The sequence below is a fragment of the Trichoderma evansii genome (genome assembly GCF_050947405.1).
Source record: "Trichoderma evansii strain SZMC 28006 chromosome Unknown GGI43scaffold_13, whole genome shotgun sequence".
NCBI lineage: Eukaryota > Fungi > Ascomycota > Sordariomycetes > Hypocreales > Hypocreaceae > Trichoderma > Trichoderma evansii.
In genome coordinates, this window is record NW_028145193.1 from 657,158 (window position 1) to 670,317 (window position 13,160).

At 48.6% G+C, this 13,160-nt stretch overlaps 5 protein-coding genes across 5 annotated transcripts; 4 read left to right on the forward strand and 1 right to left on the reverse strand.

The window, feature by feature from the left end:
• The first annotated feature begins 1,147 nt into the window (after positions 1 to 1,147).
• Positions 1,148 to 3,137, forward strand: GGI43DRAFT_81787 (uncharacterized protein). The gene is made up of 2 exons (XM_083210354.1): positions 1,148 to 1,603; positions 1,667 to 3,137. The coding sequence occupies exons 1-2, from the start codon at positions 1,237 to 1,239 to the stop codon at positions 2,731 to 2,733; spliced, it is 1,434 nt and encodes a 477-aa protein (XP_083059564.1). The 5' UTR covers positions 1,148 to 1,236; the 3' UTR covers positions 2,734 to 3,137.
• On the forward strand, positions 2,864 to 5,373 carry GGI43DRAFT_81823 (uncharacterized protein). The gene is made up of 2 exons (XM_083210355.1): positions 2,864 to 5,070; positions 5,130 to 5,373. The coding sequence occupies exons 1-2, from the start codon at positions 3,542 to 3,544 to the stop codon at positions 5,245 to 5,247; spliced, it is 1,647 nt and encodes a 548-aa protein (XP_083059565.1). The 5' UTR covers positions 2,864 to 3,541; the 3' UTR covers positions 5,248 to 5,373.
• A 155-nt stretch (positions 5,374 to 5,528) lies between these two features.
• Positions 5,529 to 10,307, reverse strand: GGI43DRAFT_408161 (phosphoribosylformylglycinamidine synthase). The gene is made up of 6 exons (XM_083206320.1): positions 9,501 to 10,307; positions 9,207 to 9,444; positions 9,116 to 9,141; positions 8,425 to 8,968; positions 8,254 to 8,368; positions 5,529 to 8,195 (listed from the first exon to the last, which is right to left on the reverse strand). Exons 1-6 carry the CDS (start codon positions 10,163 to 10,165, stop codon positions 5,716 to 5,718), a joined length of 4,068 nt encoding a protein of 1,355 aa, XP_083059566.1. The 5' UTR covers positions 10,166 to 10,307; the 3' UTR covers positions 5,529 to 5,715.
• A 1,212-nt stretch (positions 10,308 to 11,519) lies between these two features.
• GGI43DRAFT_384902 (uncharacterized protein) lies at positions 11,520 to 11,990 on the forward strand (the record flags this gene model as incomplete). The annotated part of the gene is made up of 1 exon (XM_083203579.1): positions 11,520 to 11,990. The coding sequence occupies one exon, from the start codon at positions 11,520 to 11,522 to the stop codon at positions 11,988 to 11,990; it is 471 nt and encodes a 156-aa protein (XP_083059567.1).
• Positions 11,991 to 12,718: 728 nt separating this feature from the next.
• On the forward strand, positions 12,719 to 13,090 carry GGI43DRAFT_384903 (uncharacterized protein; the record flags this gene model as incomplete). The annotated part of the gene is made up of 1 exon (XM_083203580.1): positions 12,719 to 13,090. The coding sequence occupies one exon, from the start codon at positions 12,719 to 12,721 to the stop codon at positions 13,088 to 13,090; it is 372 nt and encodes a 123-aa protein (XP_083059568.1).
• Positions 13,091 to 13,160: the final 70 nt, after the last annotated feature.

A 13,160-nucleotide genomic window follows, 5' to 3' on the forward strand; every position in this document is an offset into this window, starting at 1 on the left:
AATAGAAAGAAAAAACAGATAAATTTTTGGTCAAAAGGGCATAATATATAGTCTTTGGGATCTGAATGGCTGATTGAATTGTTGAAAAGAGTTTGCTCTCAATAAAGGGCAAAGAGTTAGTTGTAGGCGCCATAAAACTCAGCGTTTGTCTGAATATATGAACCACAAAGATTTCCAAGAAATTTTGAAAGTATATATAGGAGGCGTTGGAGAAGGAAAAAGCCAATACTGGCTTATAACTGTGTTCCTGCCGCGCTGCCGTGTTAACAGCCTCCTTTTAATCTTGTAACATCCATATTTAACTTCATGTTGCGAAAAAGTAACTTCTGGCTCGAATACTATTGCGAATATACGAATATCGCAGAAAGTTTTGATAGAAATTGTATATTTTACATTGTTATACACCACAGCTCCAACTGTGTTGACATTGGTCGCCTGCAACCACCACCAACAACAGACTTCACAATGCGCGAGCAGTTCCAGCCCAATGCTTTAAAATGAACAAGATTTGTGTTTCAATATCCAAAGACACGTAATACACGGCGCAATTTAGCCCGGGAGTATTTATTTATGATTTCTTCTCAAACCTAGATGCTATAATCTTGGATCTTCACCTCGTCTGCGAGACAAACTAGATCATCGATAGACCAATATGCATGCTTAAGATACAGTGCTGCTGGATCATACCTAGTACATCTTGTAGACTAGCACGCGAGGGGTTAATATAGAATCAATTTCTATCAATAGCTAAAAGTCTCCATCTGTATAGTTGGATCTCAACACAATTCTTCTTGGGACGTTGCCCCTGACGGCAAGCCACTGTTTACTCGGGCCGACGTGGACTAATCCAAGCCACCACGAGTGAGCTTAATTTAATGTTTATGTACATAACGTCCGTACAGGAGTCTAATCACATAAATGAGATTGTATTATTCCAATAATATAGGCTTCAATGTTTCATTTGTTGCTATCAATACTACGTTGTTCTGTTCCATCTTGAAGCTGAAACTGGTAATTTAGCTGCTGCGAGCACTAACATGATTGGCTGCAAGGAGCCACAATTGATCGCCAACGCGGCTCGTGACGTCATGATTATTGGCATTCCAAGGAACCAGCTTCATAGCTTTTGTCTTTCTTTATTTTTTCTGCCAAAACTTGACCCCGAATCATCTTTATCAATCAAAAACTTCGTTTTAACTTTTCCCATGTACATGACTGGCAAATATCTAATATGCAATGTTTGGAGCTAGTGTACGATCAAGCCTCGGCGTCTTGCCTCTGATTTCCCGGCCACATGCGCTGCTTAGAGGCGCAAACAGCACGAGACTACGCCGATGGCTTAAACCAAGCATCCAGCAACGTTTCAACACGCCTATAAGAAAGTTTTCGACGTCGCAGGCAGTATATGAAGACCAATCGAAGAGAAAGTCGAAGCACTTGCCCGAAAAAGGGGACGAGGCGGATGAGAAAGATGCGCGGAGGGAAGAGGCCAGACGCCATGGAGCACAGAAAAAGGCCGATGATAGGCCTTGGCACCGATTGAGTGGGAGCAAACAGTACAAGGAGACGTCGCCAGATCCTTCTGGAGGAGACGAGTCAAAAGGTATTGCTTTAATAGATCACTGAGCAATTGCATTTACTGAAAACTGACTGATTGAGTTTATAGGACGGGTTCTTACGACGCCTACTCGCTTGTTAAAGCTCATACTGCCTATCCCATTCCATCCCGAGCAAGATACAATCAATGAATCAGAGAGCGAAAGCTACAGGAAAAAAGGGGAAAGGGTAGAACCGCTGGCGCTGCTGGTTCATCCTCAGCAGCCGCTTTCATATCTCGAACGGCTGATACAGTCAGAAATACCTCCACTGCTGGTCCGAGGCCGCGAAAAACTCCCTGATATCATCTTTCGGGCTGAAGCCGATCAGAACGAATACCCAGGGAGATCGGGAGAACAGGGAAAGAGCAATGTGGCATCGTACTCAGGACTAGGCCGTGAGGGTCCCACAAAGGATAAAGAGGCTAATTGGGTTCGATGGAGTGGCAGCACAGAGGTTGGAGACTTCATTCGAGATGCAGCTCGTGGACGTGAGTTTGCAATCAATATCGAGGGATTCCATCAGGAGCTTCGCGTGGCGGTGCCTAGCTTCAAGGATCGGACGTATTATATGCGATTGCAACTTCGGCGGATGTCGAAAGAAATTGATCAAATGAGCAAAATCAAGTCAGAGTGCGATCTGATGGCACATAAAGGAGCGCACCGCTTAGCCCAGGGAGGATTCGCAGCTCTCGCCGGCTGGTGGGGAGTCGTCTACTACGTGACGTTTCATACCGAGTTTGGGTGGGATCTGGTAGAGCCAATAACGTACTTGGCTGGACTCGCGACCATCATGGGCGGTTATCTATGGTTCTTGTTCATCAGCCGAGATCTGAGCTACAAGGCCGCAATGAACATAACGGTATCACGGCGGCAGCATGCGTTGTACCAGGAGCGAGGGTTTGACCCGCAGAAGTGGGAGCATCTGGTGCATGAGGCGAATACGCTGCGTCGGGAGATTAAGGCTGTGGCGGTGGAATACGGCTATGACTGGGATGAGATGAAGGATCTTGGAGGGGAGGAAGTGAAGGAGATTTTGGAGAAGGAGAAGAAGAATGGGAAGAAGGATGGAGATGAGGATGATGCTGGCGTTGACGACGAGACGATACAGTCATCGAAGAAGAGCAGAGAGGATTAAGTCCGAGCTAAGGAGCATAGTGTTTTATAGTGGGCAGCATATATTGTATCGTAGATGTCATGGCGTTTGATAGATGTAGATAAGCATAGATGAGCGAACAAGCAATGAGCAGAAGCAATCAATTAATGCTATTAGGTAACATCGCGCGAGTGAGCCAACCGTTGGACAAAACTGGACATGACTCGTCAACGATATTTGCCGGATCAACATCGCGGTCCGCCCAGCCGAATGGAGCTATTCTGCTAGTGTGCCACCATCGGCTGTCTTGGAGCTTCGAATCCAGTATAAAGAGGCAGTGGCGCAGACTATTGTCTTGGTCAGACCACAGCAGCAGCCGTCGGTTGTGTTGTTTGGATAAAGTTTGTCTCAGCTGTGTCATCAAGCAAGTGTGAAGATCATCCTGTTGATCAAAGGAAAAGCATGTGATGAAAATACTATTGTTGGCGGCTGGAATGTCACCCGCGCTCGTGCCAAACAAACTCCATCTCTTTGCATCGCATAACAAGCTGTACCTGTAGCTGCAACCACGCAACGAGCCACGAACCGCTGGGGATATAAATCTGGGGCACAGGCATGACTGCATAAGCTTCTGCTCTGCTGCGAGCTGCTCCTCTTCAGCTGCTGCCATTACCCCGCCCCCGCTGGCTATTTCTGCCGTTGTCGCTCCACACACCATTATATTAGGGACTATCCTCTGCCTATCCTCTATCGCTGATGATATCCTGCATTGCAGCTATACAGCTATAGCTTCTTTTCTCTTCTCTACTTCTCTCCATACCTAGAGTAGAGAAGGAGAAATACCGTCACCATGGCGCCGCAGCTTCTGCATCTGCCCGATGGCCAGACCTTCACCGTCACGCCCGTCTTCGCCGGCCTGGGCTTCAAGAGCCACGAGATGAACATGCACCCCAATGCCTTCCCCATCGGCTGGAACGTCGTGCTGCACACCGAAGAAGAGGTCGAATCGCCCTTTGAGCCCTACGAGCGCCGCCGCCGCAGCGATGCCGACGAAGAAAACGCCATCGAGAACAAGGGCGACGAGGACGAAAACGACGACTACAGCAACAAGAGCAGATCCTCACGGCCGTCGTCGTCTCGCACAAAGACTCGCGTGCATCCCTTTGTGCGCCCGACGCTGCACAACGATACGCTCTTCATTTCGTCCATCTCGAACCCTTCCAATACCGACTTTAAGCCTGCTGCCAGTCCCACGCGCCAGATCGCCATGATGATGTGGGTGACGCTGTACTGGTACTTCCACCAGCCGAAGCCCAGCCCTCAGATGGACGTCCCCGCCGCCAGAGATACTCCCGAAGACGCAAAGCCAAAGGGCGAGTGGCGCATCAACATCAAGCGTGACGGTGTGCTGCGCGGCCGCAACCTGATCCCGAAGCTGGAGCGCATGGGCCTGATTGCTGCGGCGGACACTTCGTGCGGCACGGGCCTCGACGACGGCGGCGACGAATGGGCGCGCATGTTTGTCACGCAGCGCATGTTCTGGCAGATTCCTGGTCACCTGTTCCTGTTCACGCTGCAGCCGAATCATCGATCGTTCTCGTCGGTGCCTGGATCGCCGGTGACTAGTCGTCCCAGCTCCCCCATACACAGCGAGTCTTCGATGGGCCACTATCTGTCCATGGATAGCCTCGCACGTCTGGATAACGACTTGCCTGGCGGACCGATGCCGACGAGCGCCCCGCCGGCGCATACCGTTACCGTTCCAATGGGGCCCTTTTACTCGTCTTCGCATCTCCCGACCTATTTTCCTCCTCCTCCGCTGCAGTATACTTTTACAGATGGCGTTCGACACCCGGTACGGCCGAAGCCCCATAGAATGGGGGAGATTTTCTATTCGCGCTTTATACCTAGTGTTGGTCGATACTTGTCTCTGCGAGTTGCCTCGACGTCGACGAAACCAGTACCCTACTTGGGCCCTATTGGATCTAAGCCCCAGGAACATGTACATCTGACTTCCTTGACAGACATGCAGCTCCTCCAAACATGGATGGCGAAGCCCCGAGTTAGCGAGTTCTGGGGCGAATACAAGCCCGGTTTCCTGGAAGATGTTCTCCAAAAGCGGCACTCGTTCCCCGTCATCGCCTCGTGGGACGGCATTCCCTTTGGCTACTTTGAGATTTACTGGGTGAAAGAGGATATTCTAGGTCGACACCTGGCCACGGGCGCGGGTGATTTTGACCGAGGAATTCATGTTTTTATAGGCGAGGAGTGGGCAAGAGGAAAAGTGCCTTCATGGCTGACGAGTCTCGTGCATTGGTGCTTTATTGCGGATAATCGGACGATGAGTGTGTCGCTGGAGCCGCGGGTTGATAATGCAAGGTAAGATTTCCCTTTTTATCAATGCGTAATCTTTTTACTAATACTGAGAAATTGGATAGAATGATGCGACACCTGGACGAAGCAGGCTTCGGAAAAGAGAGGCAGATTTCATTCCCGCATAAACAGTCATGGCATGTAAGGCTATGGAGGGAAGCATGGGAAGGGCCAGCATTGTAAAAGATGATAAAAATAAAAATTTGAGTTTGAAATGGGAAAATAGGCATAGTTGATGGTAGCTTGGCATGATGTTTTTTTTTTCTTCTTATTTTAATCAAATAGCATGAAGGAGGACAGGAAATACCCCTATGAGCGAGCTGAGTTGTATACTCGGCCGAGTCAAACTGACTTTTTAACTGCAAGTGGGAAATGGATGTAATGTACACAATACTTAAAAAAAAAAAACAAGAGTAAAACATTTATCATCACACATGAAAAGAGTTACACGGTTCAGGCTACAATTGGTGCAATGTTCAATCTCAATTTGTTTTTGTATGGAAATATTTCCTATCCTTATAAACCAGCCCGTTAATCAATCAACCCACCCTACGCCATCCACAGTGTTGAATATTTTCTATAGTTTCGTTTTTTTAACATGACATATAATGGAAACAAGTTATAGCACATAGTTGTCACTCATTAGTGACTCTAACCAACCCATCTGCGGGCACTGCGGAACATTCTCAGCCAAGGACCGAATTCGCCCCACTGCTCAAGATCCTCCGGAGGCGCATAGCTGGTAATGTCAGCCATGATGGTACGCTCAGGGTGAGGCATCATGGCGACGACACGGCCGTCGGGGCTGGACACACCGGCAACACCCATCGGGCTGCCGTTGGGGTTGTAGGGGTACTGCTCCGTGACGTTGCCGCGGTTGTCAATGTATCGCAGGGGGACCATGCCAGACTCCGTCAGGGTCTGGAGGGAGTTGGGCGAGCCGAACGAGGCGCGGCCCTCTCCGTGGGACACGACAATGGGCAGCTCAGAGCCGTCCATGCCGTGGAAGAAGACGGAGGGCTTGGACTTGTCGACCTGCACCTTGACCATGCTGTAACGGGCCTCGAACTGCTCGCTGGTGTTGTCCACAAAGGTGGGCCAGTCCTTGGCGCCGGGGATCAGCTCCTTGATTCTGGTGAGCATCTGGCAACCGTTGCACACACCCAGCGCAAAGGTGTCGGGACGCTTGAAGAAGGCAGAAAACTCCCTGCGAGTGTTGTCGTGCATCAGAATCGACTTGGCCCAGCCCTGGCCGGCACCGAGGACGTCACCGTACGAGAAGCCACCAGGGGCTGCCAAACCGGTGAAGTCGGCAAGTGATCGGCCGTCCAGAATGTCTGTCATGTGGACGTCAATTGGCTCAAAGCCAGCCGCTTTGAAAGCGTAGGCGAGCTCTGCATAACCATTGACACCCTGCTCTCTGAGAATAGCCACGCGGTGAGTTTTTCCAAAGAAGCCGGTGATGGAAGATGTTAGAGGGCGGATATTTTCGGCAGGGTTGAATGAAAGCTTGTAGGAAAGACCGGGGTCGGTAGAGTCAGCGATGGTCGAGAATTCAGACTCGGCACAAGCAGAGTTGTCTCTGATCTTTTGCATCTCGAAAGATGTCTTGGACCACCACTGCTGCATCTCGGTTCGGTCAAGGGTGGCAAAAGTGTTGCCTCCATAGCGAATGTTCAGGTTCTGTTTGCTTGTTGTACGAACAACGCCAAACTTGCGGATTAAACCGGGTGGAGGTCCGCAGGTAGCGAAGCATCGCTTGAAGTTGATTTCATCTTCAGTGCGGATCTGGAACACAGCACCGATCTCTTCGTTGAACATGGCTTCGATGATATCTTCGGGGTTGCCCGACTTGGAGATTCCATCCAGCATCATGTCAACACCACAGCGGCCAGCAAACATCATTTCTGCAACGGTCGCGATGAGACCTCCGTCAGATCTGTCGTGGTAAGCAAGGACAACACCGCTTCTGTGAAGCTGAGCCAGAGCATCAAAGTAGTCCGTGATGAGATCAAAGTTCTTCATGTCGGGTGCCTTGTCTCCAATAGCGCCAAGAGACTGTGCGAGTGCTGAGCCACCCATGGCTCTTCGTCCCTCTGCAAGATCGACAAACATGAGAGAAGTCTCGCCAACGTCTTCCACTCTGCGGAGCTGGGGAGTCCAAGTGCTGCGAATCTCACGCACCGTAGCAAATGCGGAAATGACCACAGAGACTGGTGCCGTGACGTTCTTCGATTCCTCTCCATCCTTCCATGATGCCTTCATTGACGTTGAATCCTTGCCAACGGGAATGCTGACCTTGAGTCTAGTGCACATCTCCATAGCTGCTCGGACTGCTTCGTAAAGAGCAGCTCCTTCACCAGCGTGATTCACAGCAGCCATCCAGTTGGCAGAGAGTTTGACGCGGCGCAGATCGGCCGTGACGTCGGCAGCGCCAATGTTCATCAAACTTTCAGCAATAGCCATTCTCGCCGAAGCGGCGGGATCAATCAGGGCAAGCGTAGGCTTCTCTCCCATTGCCATGGCCTCACCAGTCTTCTGCTTGGTGTCAAGGTGGAACGACGTAGCTGTCACCGCAACGTCGGCAACTGGGGTTTGCCAAGGTCCAACCATCTGATCGCGCACGGTTAGACCGCCGACAGTTCGGTCGCCAATGGTAATCAAGAAGGATTTGGAGCCAACTGCTGGCATCAAGAAGACGCGCTCAACAGCCTTCTTAAACAAGTCAGCTCCGCTCAATTCTCCATATGCCTTTTGTAGGCTGGCCAAGGCATTGAAAGGAAGCAAGTTGGGCTTCTTGGAGGCAACATCTCTCTTCAATAAGCGCTTAGGGGGGAACAGAGCATCCATGGGCAAGTCAATCGGCCTGGGGTACTCCTTCGACTCTCTGTCGGTGAGAATTAGCTTGGCAGCTCCGTGCTCATCCTTGGAGACAACGGTTCCAACATCTGAAAATCCACATCGCTCACGTCGGCAGATGCTCGTGAAGCGGTTCATGCCATCAGCGTTGATAAGAAGGACATATCGCTCTTGAGCTTCGTTGCACCAGATCTCCAACGGGCTCATGCTCTTGTCCATACTCTCGACTTGGCGAAGCTCAAAGTTTCCTCCGAATCCAGCATCCTGGACAACTGGTAAAAGTTAGAACTGCAATAGATAAAAGAGATCACAGAGGGTGCATAAACTCACGTTCAGGGAGAGCATTGGACAGTCCACCAGCACCAACATCGTGGATCATGCCGATTGGGTTCTGGTCACCCAGGGCAGTGCAAGTGTTGATGACCATTTGAGCGCGTCGTTCCATCTGTACTGTTATTAGTAGCTATTTCAAAGGTACCTGCCATATCGTTCAGTGCTTACCTCAGGATTACCACGCTGAACACTGGCAAAGTCGAGATCCGCGTTGCTTTCCGCAGAGTCGCTACTGGATGCGGCACCGCCACCCAGGCCGATGAGCATTGCAGGGCCTCCGAGAACAATGACATGGGCGCCCTCTCGGACGTATTGCTGCTCTTTGATGGCATGCTGGGGACGCACAGTTCCAAGACCACCAGCAATCATGATGGGCTTGTGGTAGCCTCGCCAGTTTGCAACATCTGATAGATCAGAGCTATTATTGGCGTCTTCGGGTGTGAGGAGCGTCCTGAAACAACCAGCGAGAGCGGGACGGCCAAACTCGTTGTTGAACCGCGCACTACCAATTGGCGCCTCCAGCATAATGTCTAAACTGCTAGCATAGTGGCGAGGCCGGCCAACGTCGGTCTCCCAGGGCGCTTTGTTGTCAGGGATGAGCAAGTCTGAGACCCAGAAGCCGCTTAGGCCAGCCTTGGTCGTAGAACCTCGTCCGACTGCGCCTTCATCTCTAATCTCTCCGCCTGAGCCGGTGGCCGCTCCAGGGAAAGGTCTATGGGAAACATGATTAGCTTTTGCTGTCTGTGGAAAATTTCAAATTGATGCATTTGCCACCCTCTGCACGTCCTGTAATTAAAAATGGCAGGTAATGAATAGAATGCTGCCATGTTAAGAGAAAAGAAAAATGAGAGGAACCTACGAGATGGCCGTGGGATGGTTGTGCGTCTATTATGCAAGCTTTGTTAGAACACCGCTTACTGGTAAGAGAAAATCGCTATGCAAAGTCATACCTCAACCTTGGTTAGGATATGGACGACTTCCGGAATTAGCTTCCATGAGCCGGTGGAATAATCCGGCGCCCAAACGTTGGCATGGTCGCCTTCAATAACCGCCGCGTTGTCACTGTAAGCAGAGACTGTGAAATCAGGCGTGGTCTTGTGAGTCGTCCTGATCATTTCAAACAGGCTCTTGTCTTGAGCGACGCCATCGATGGTCCACGCCGAGTTGAAGACCTTGTGTCGGCAATGCCTGTATATAACAGTGAGCAGCCCACTCATGAGAGTCAAACAGGGATACACTCATACTCTGAGTTAACCTGGGCAAACATGAACAGCTCGACATCGTGAGGCGGCCGTCCAAGCTTGGTGAAAGTGTCCACGAGATACTGAATCTCAGAGTCGTCGAGGCTCAGACCCATCTTGAGATTGTACTCTCTGAGGATCCGCGTCGGATCCTCCTTATCCGCGAAGATGTCGACAGCAACCAGAGGAGATGAAGACTTGGACTCGAACATCTGCACCAATGATGGTGCCTGAGGGGCGAAGAGTTCGGTCATGCGGTCGTGAAGCACATCGCGGAAGGCGGCATCTCCGCCTTCGGGCAAGGCCTCCTCAAACTCAATGGAGATGCGGCGACCTCTCTCAATGCGCAGGACACGCTCTCTGAGGCCACACACGTGAGCAATGCTGGTGGCCTTGGAGCTCCATGGCGAAATGTAGCGAGGGGTTGCGTAGATGGTGATGGCATTGTCGGCAGTCTCGGAAGCCAGCCCCCAGCCCTTGACGTCGTGCAGCAACTCCTCAACCTGCTCCAGAGTATCGTGAGACGACACCTGCAGGTTCACATAGTAGATCCATTGGCCCTTGATGTCCTTGACCTTGGAGGGGCTGGATTTGTTGATGAGCTCCCTCAGCTTCTGGGCATCTGGGGCCGTGTAACACGAGCCTCCCACAAGGACCTCGTAAGGCATATTGAGGACTTCTGTGCTGAGAAGAATCACACTGATGCCATAAGACGATTGAATGAAAAAAGGCTTTTGCACCGGAGGAGACGATGCACCCCAGGCAAAGCAAAAAAGTTGCGATGATAGAAATTATGCCCCTCTCTTATCAGTCGTGGTGGGGTGAAAATTTTCGGACCGGCAATCGGCCGCGTCGATCTCATAACTGTTTTCTATGACTCAAGTGGTACCTCTATCTAACTAGCGCCTGACAGCTCCAGCGAGGTACTCTTTTCTCATTCGCTAACAATGCGCTGGACTAACTGAGTTTTGAAGATCATGCGTCACGGCACAGGCTATCCGTGCATAGCATCACGAGAGAAGAAAAAAAAAAGGAAAAAGAAAAGAGGGAGAGAGAGAGACGGGAAAGGAAAAAGAGAAGAAGAGAAAAGGAGAATTCTTTCGTATAGCAGTTTATTGCACTGAGCTATCCCTTAGTCGCCCTGTTTGCAGTGATTCTGATTGTATTTGTTTAAAGCGCTATGAACATCTTCGAAGTGGAATGCACATGTAATGGAACACAAATTTCGCAGGTGTATATATGTAGCTGTTGTAGCAATCCCGTCTCATCACCGGTTTGCATATCGATTCACCATTGTAGTATTTGCTCTACTGAGAACCCACCATATTTAGCTATCATTCACCACTTATATCGTGCCGACCATCACTGGTAGAGATCTCCACTAAAACATTGTCACTGCTCCATCAACGCACATGATCTTTGTTCTCATATTCATATCCAAATAATATTCTCACAGTAATAAATCGGTTTATGTATAACAAACGCCCTTTCATGGTATGTCGACAAATCACATTGTGTCCCCCAGCTGAGATTGTTCGCAAACTTATCGTCTCTGCAGCTTCAAAAACATGAAGAACGCAGATAACGTGTTTAATGTTATATAACGATAGTTCATTGCTTTTTTCAATTATGTTTGCGGAAGAAAATAGACATGGGTTCAAGTGAGATGGAAAAGAAGACCCAGCTGTCTTCAAGTGTGATTTGCAGCACAAAGGTCAGTGCTTCAGAGGTAAAATTCATGGCACATACCACATCTATATAGTGCAACAGCATTCTAGCGACATCATTAGTAGCCATTCATAACTCTGAAAGTCATGAGCTGTGAAAAAGGGCCGCAATATGAGTGAATCTATGTAATAGAACTATTTAGAAAAGCTATATAAACTATAGAACTGGGCGCTGCTTGCAACAACGGCCAGCAGACTCAGAAATCATCTTCCAAGTAAACAGTTCTCATACATCTATCACTAATATATCAGCTTTTAAACAGAGCATTTAGCAAGAAGGAATAACATCATCGCCATGTCGCTTCGCCTCAGGAACAGTCTCACTAGACAGGAAAATGAGCGGATAGTCAGAAGAGTTCTCGAGGCTCAAATTAGAATTGGCGGTAGATATTCATCAATCCGGAACAAAGGTAGAGCCAGGAACCTTGAGACTCAAGATGGATACGCGATTGTTAAAGCAATTAAAGAGGTTATAGAGGATAACAGACTGGACCGTTTCCAGGGGGCAATGCTTTTCGCTGAGCTCGGCTGGGAATTTGAGTGCAGCGAATGCCACGTTGTCAAAGATCTTTCTGGATATGTAGAAGCAAATTCTTTCGAAATCAAAGTTACCGAAAATGAGTTTAAGTTGAAAAGTGTGGGTTGCTGCTTGAGCTGCGATGAGCAGCGTTATGATGATAATGGGTGGGGAAACTATCAACTTTCATCAGGGAGCATTCAAGACCTTCCAGGTGCCCCAAGCAGGAACAGTGCTCCGAGAAGGTAAAATAAAATATTACACCAACGGGGAAAAGGTACATGTAGCTAGTCGCACATAAAAAACCATAAGAGAGACATTCGCATCAATATAAGCACGTTGATTTAAACTCTTGGACCAGATTCTGCTTAACTGATATGATTTCATCAATTAATTGCTAAATATCATGTATTAGCTATCAATATAGATTTATGAACATTCATTGTTCTCTCTCTTTTGTTGTTTGTTTCTTTCGTTCCAAATGCGCCGAGTATTTTATTGTATATGAATGAAAGTTACTAACTTATGCAATTTTCTCCAATGGAACAATACTGTAATCAGGGCCTTGATTGATGTTCAACCACAACAATGATTGTACGCTATCTGTCATATAGAGACAACGACAAAAGAGTGTTGAAGCTGCGTTGTATTTGTAACCATGCACGTTTCCAGAACAAATGGCTGTTCAACGCCTGGTACCTTTCTCCTTCTGAACTATAGTATTGCATGCGTCACCAGAGTTCAAATTTAGATTCACAGTGTTCATATACAGTGATAAAAACAATACCAATATAAGCAAATGCAATTCTATAAGGCTATTTAGAAAAACTATATAAACCATGGGAGATAGACGCTGATTCCGTTAACAACAGCCAGTAGAGTCAGCAATCATCTTCCAGACAAACATCACTCATACATCTATTAGGAAAATATCAGCGACTCGAAAAAAGGAATAAGCTCTATCGCATAATACGATCATGTCGGTTCGAACAGAAATTACAGAAGGCCAGGATCCCGAGATCACCACATTCCTCTATATTACCACAACTACGATTAGCGGATTTCCGACCCTTTTTGATACAATTAATCACTATGATGCACTGCGAACTAAAGACAAGAGATCAGTCGTCAAAATTGTTCGAAAGGTTGTATCCACCGGTTCCACCATGTTTCGGTTTCAGAAGCAGCTCTTTATCTTTCTCAGATGGAAATTTGAGTGCCCCGGATGCCAAATTAAATACTACGCCGAGGACTTCGCAGCCAACGAATTTGATCTTGAGGTGCCTAAAGATAAGCATTCTAAACCTGTTTTGATAAGCAGGAGCCTTTGCGAGTGTTGTCGCTCTTAAAGTCCGGTAACTGGTGGAGTGAGGAGAGAAAGTTTTTTTATTGGGTGCGAGATAGCTGATTGCCGCTTTC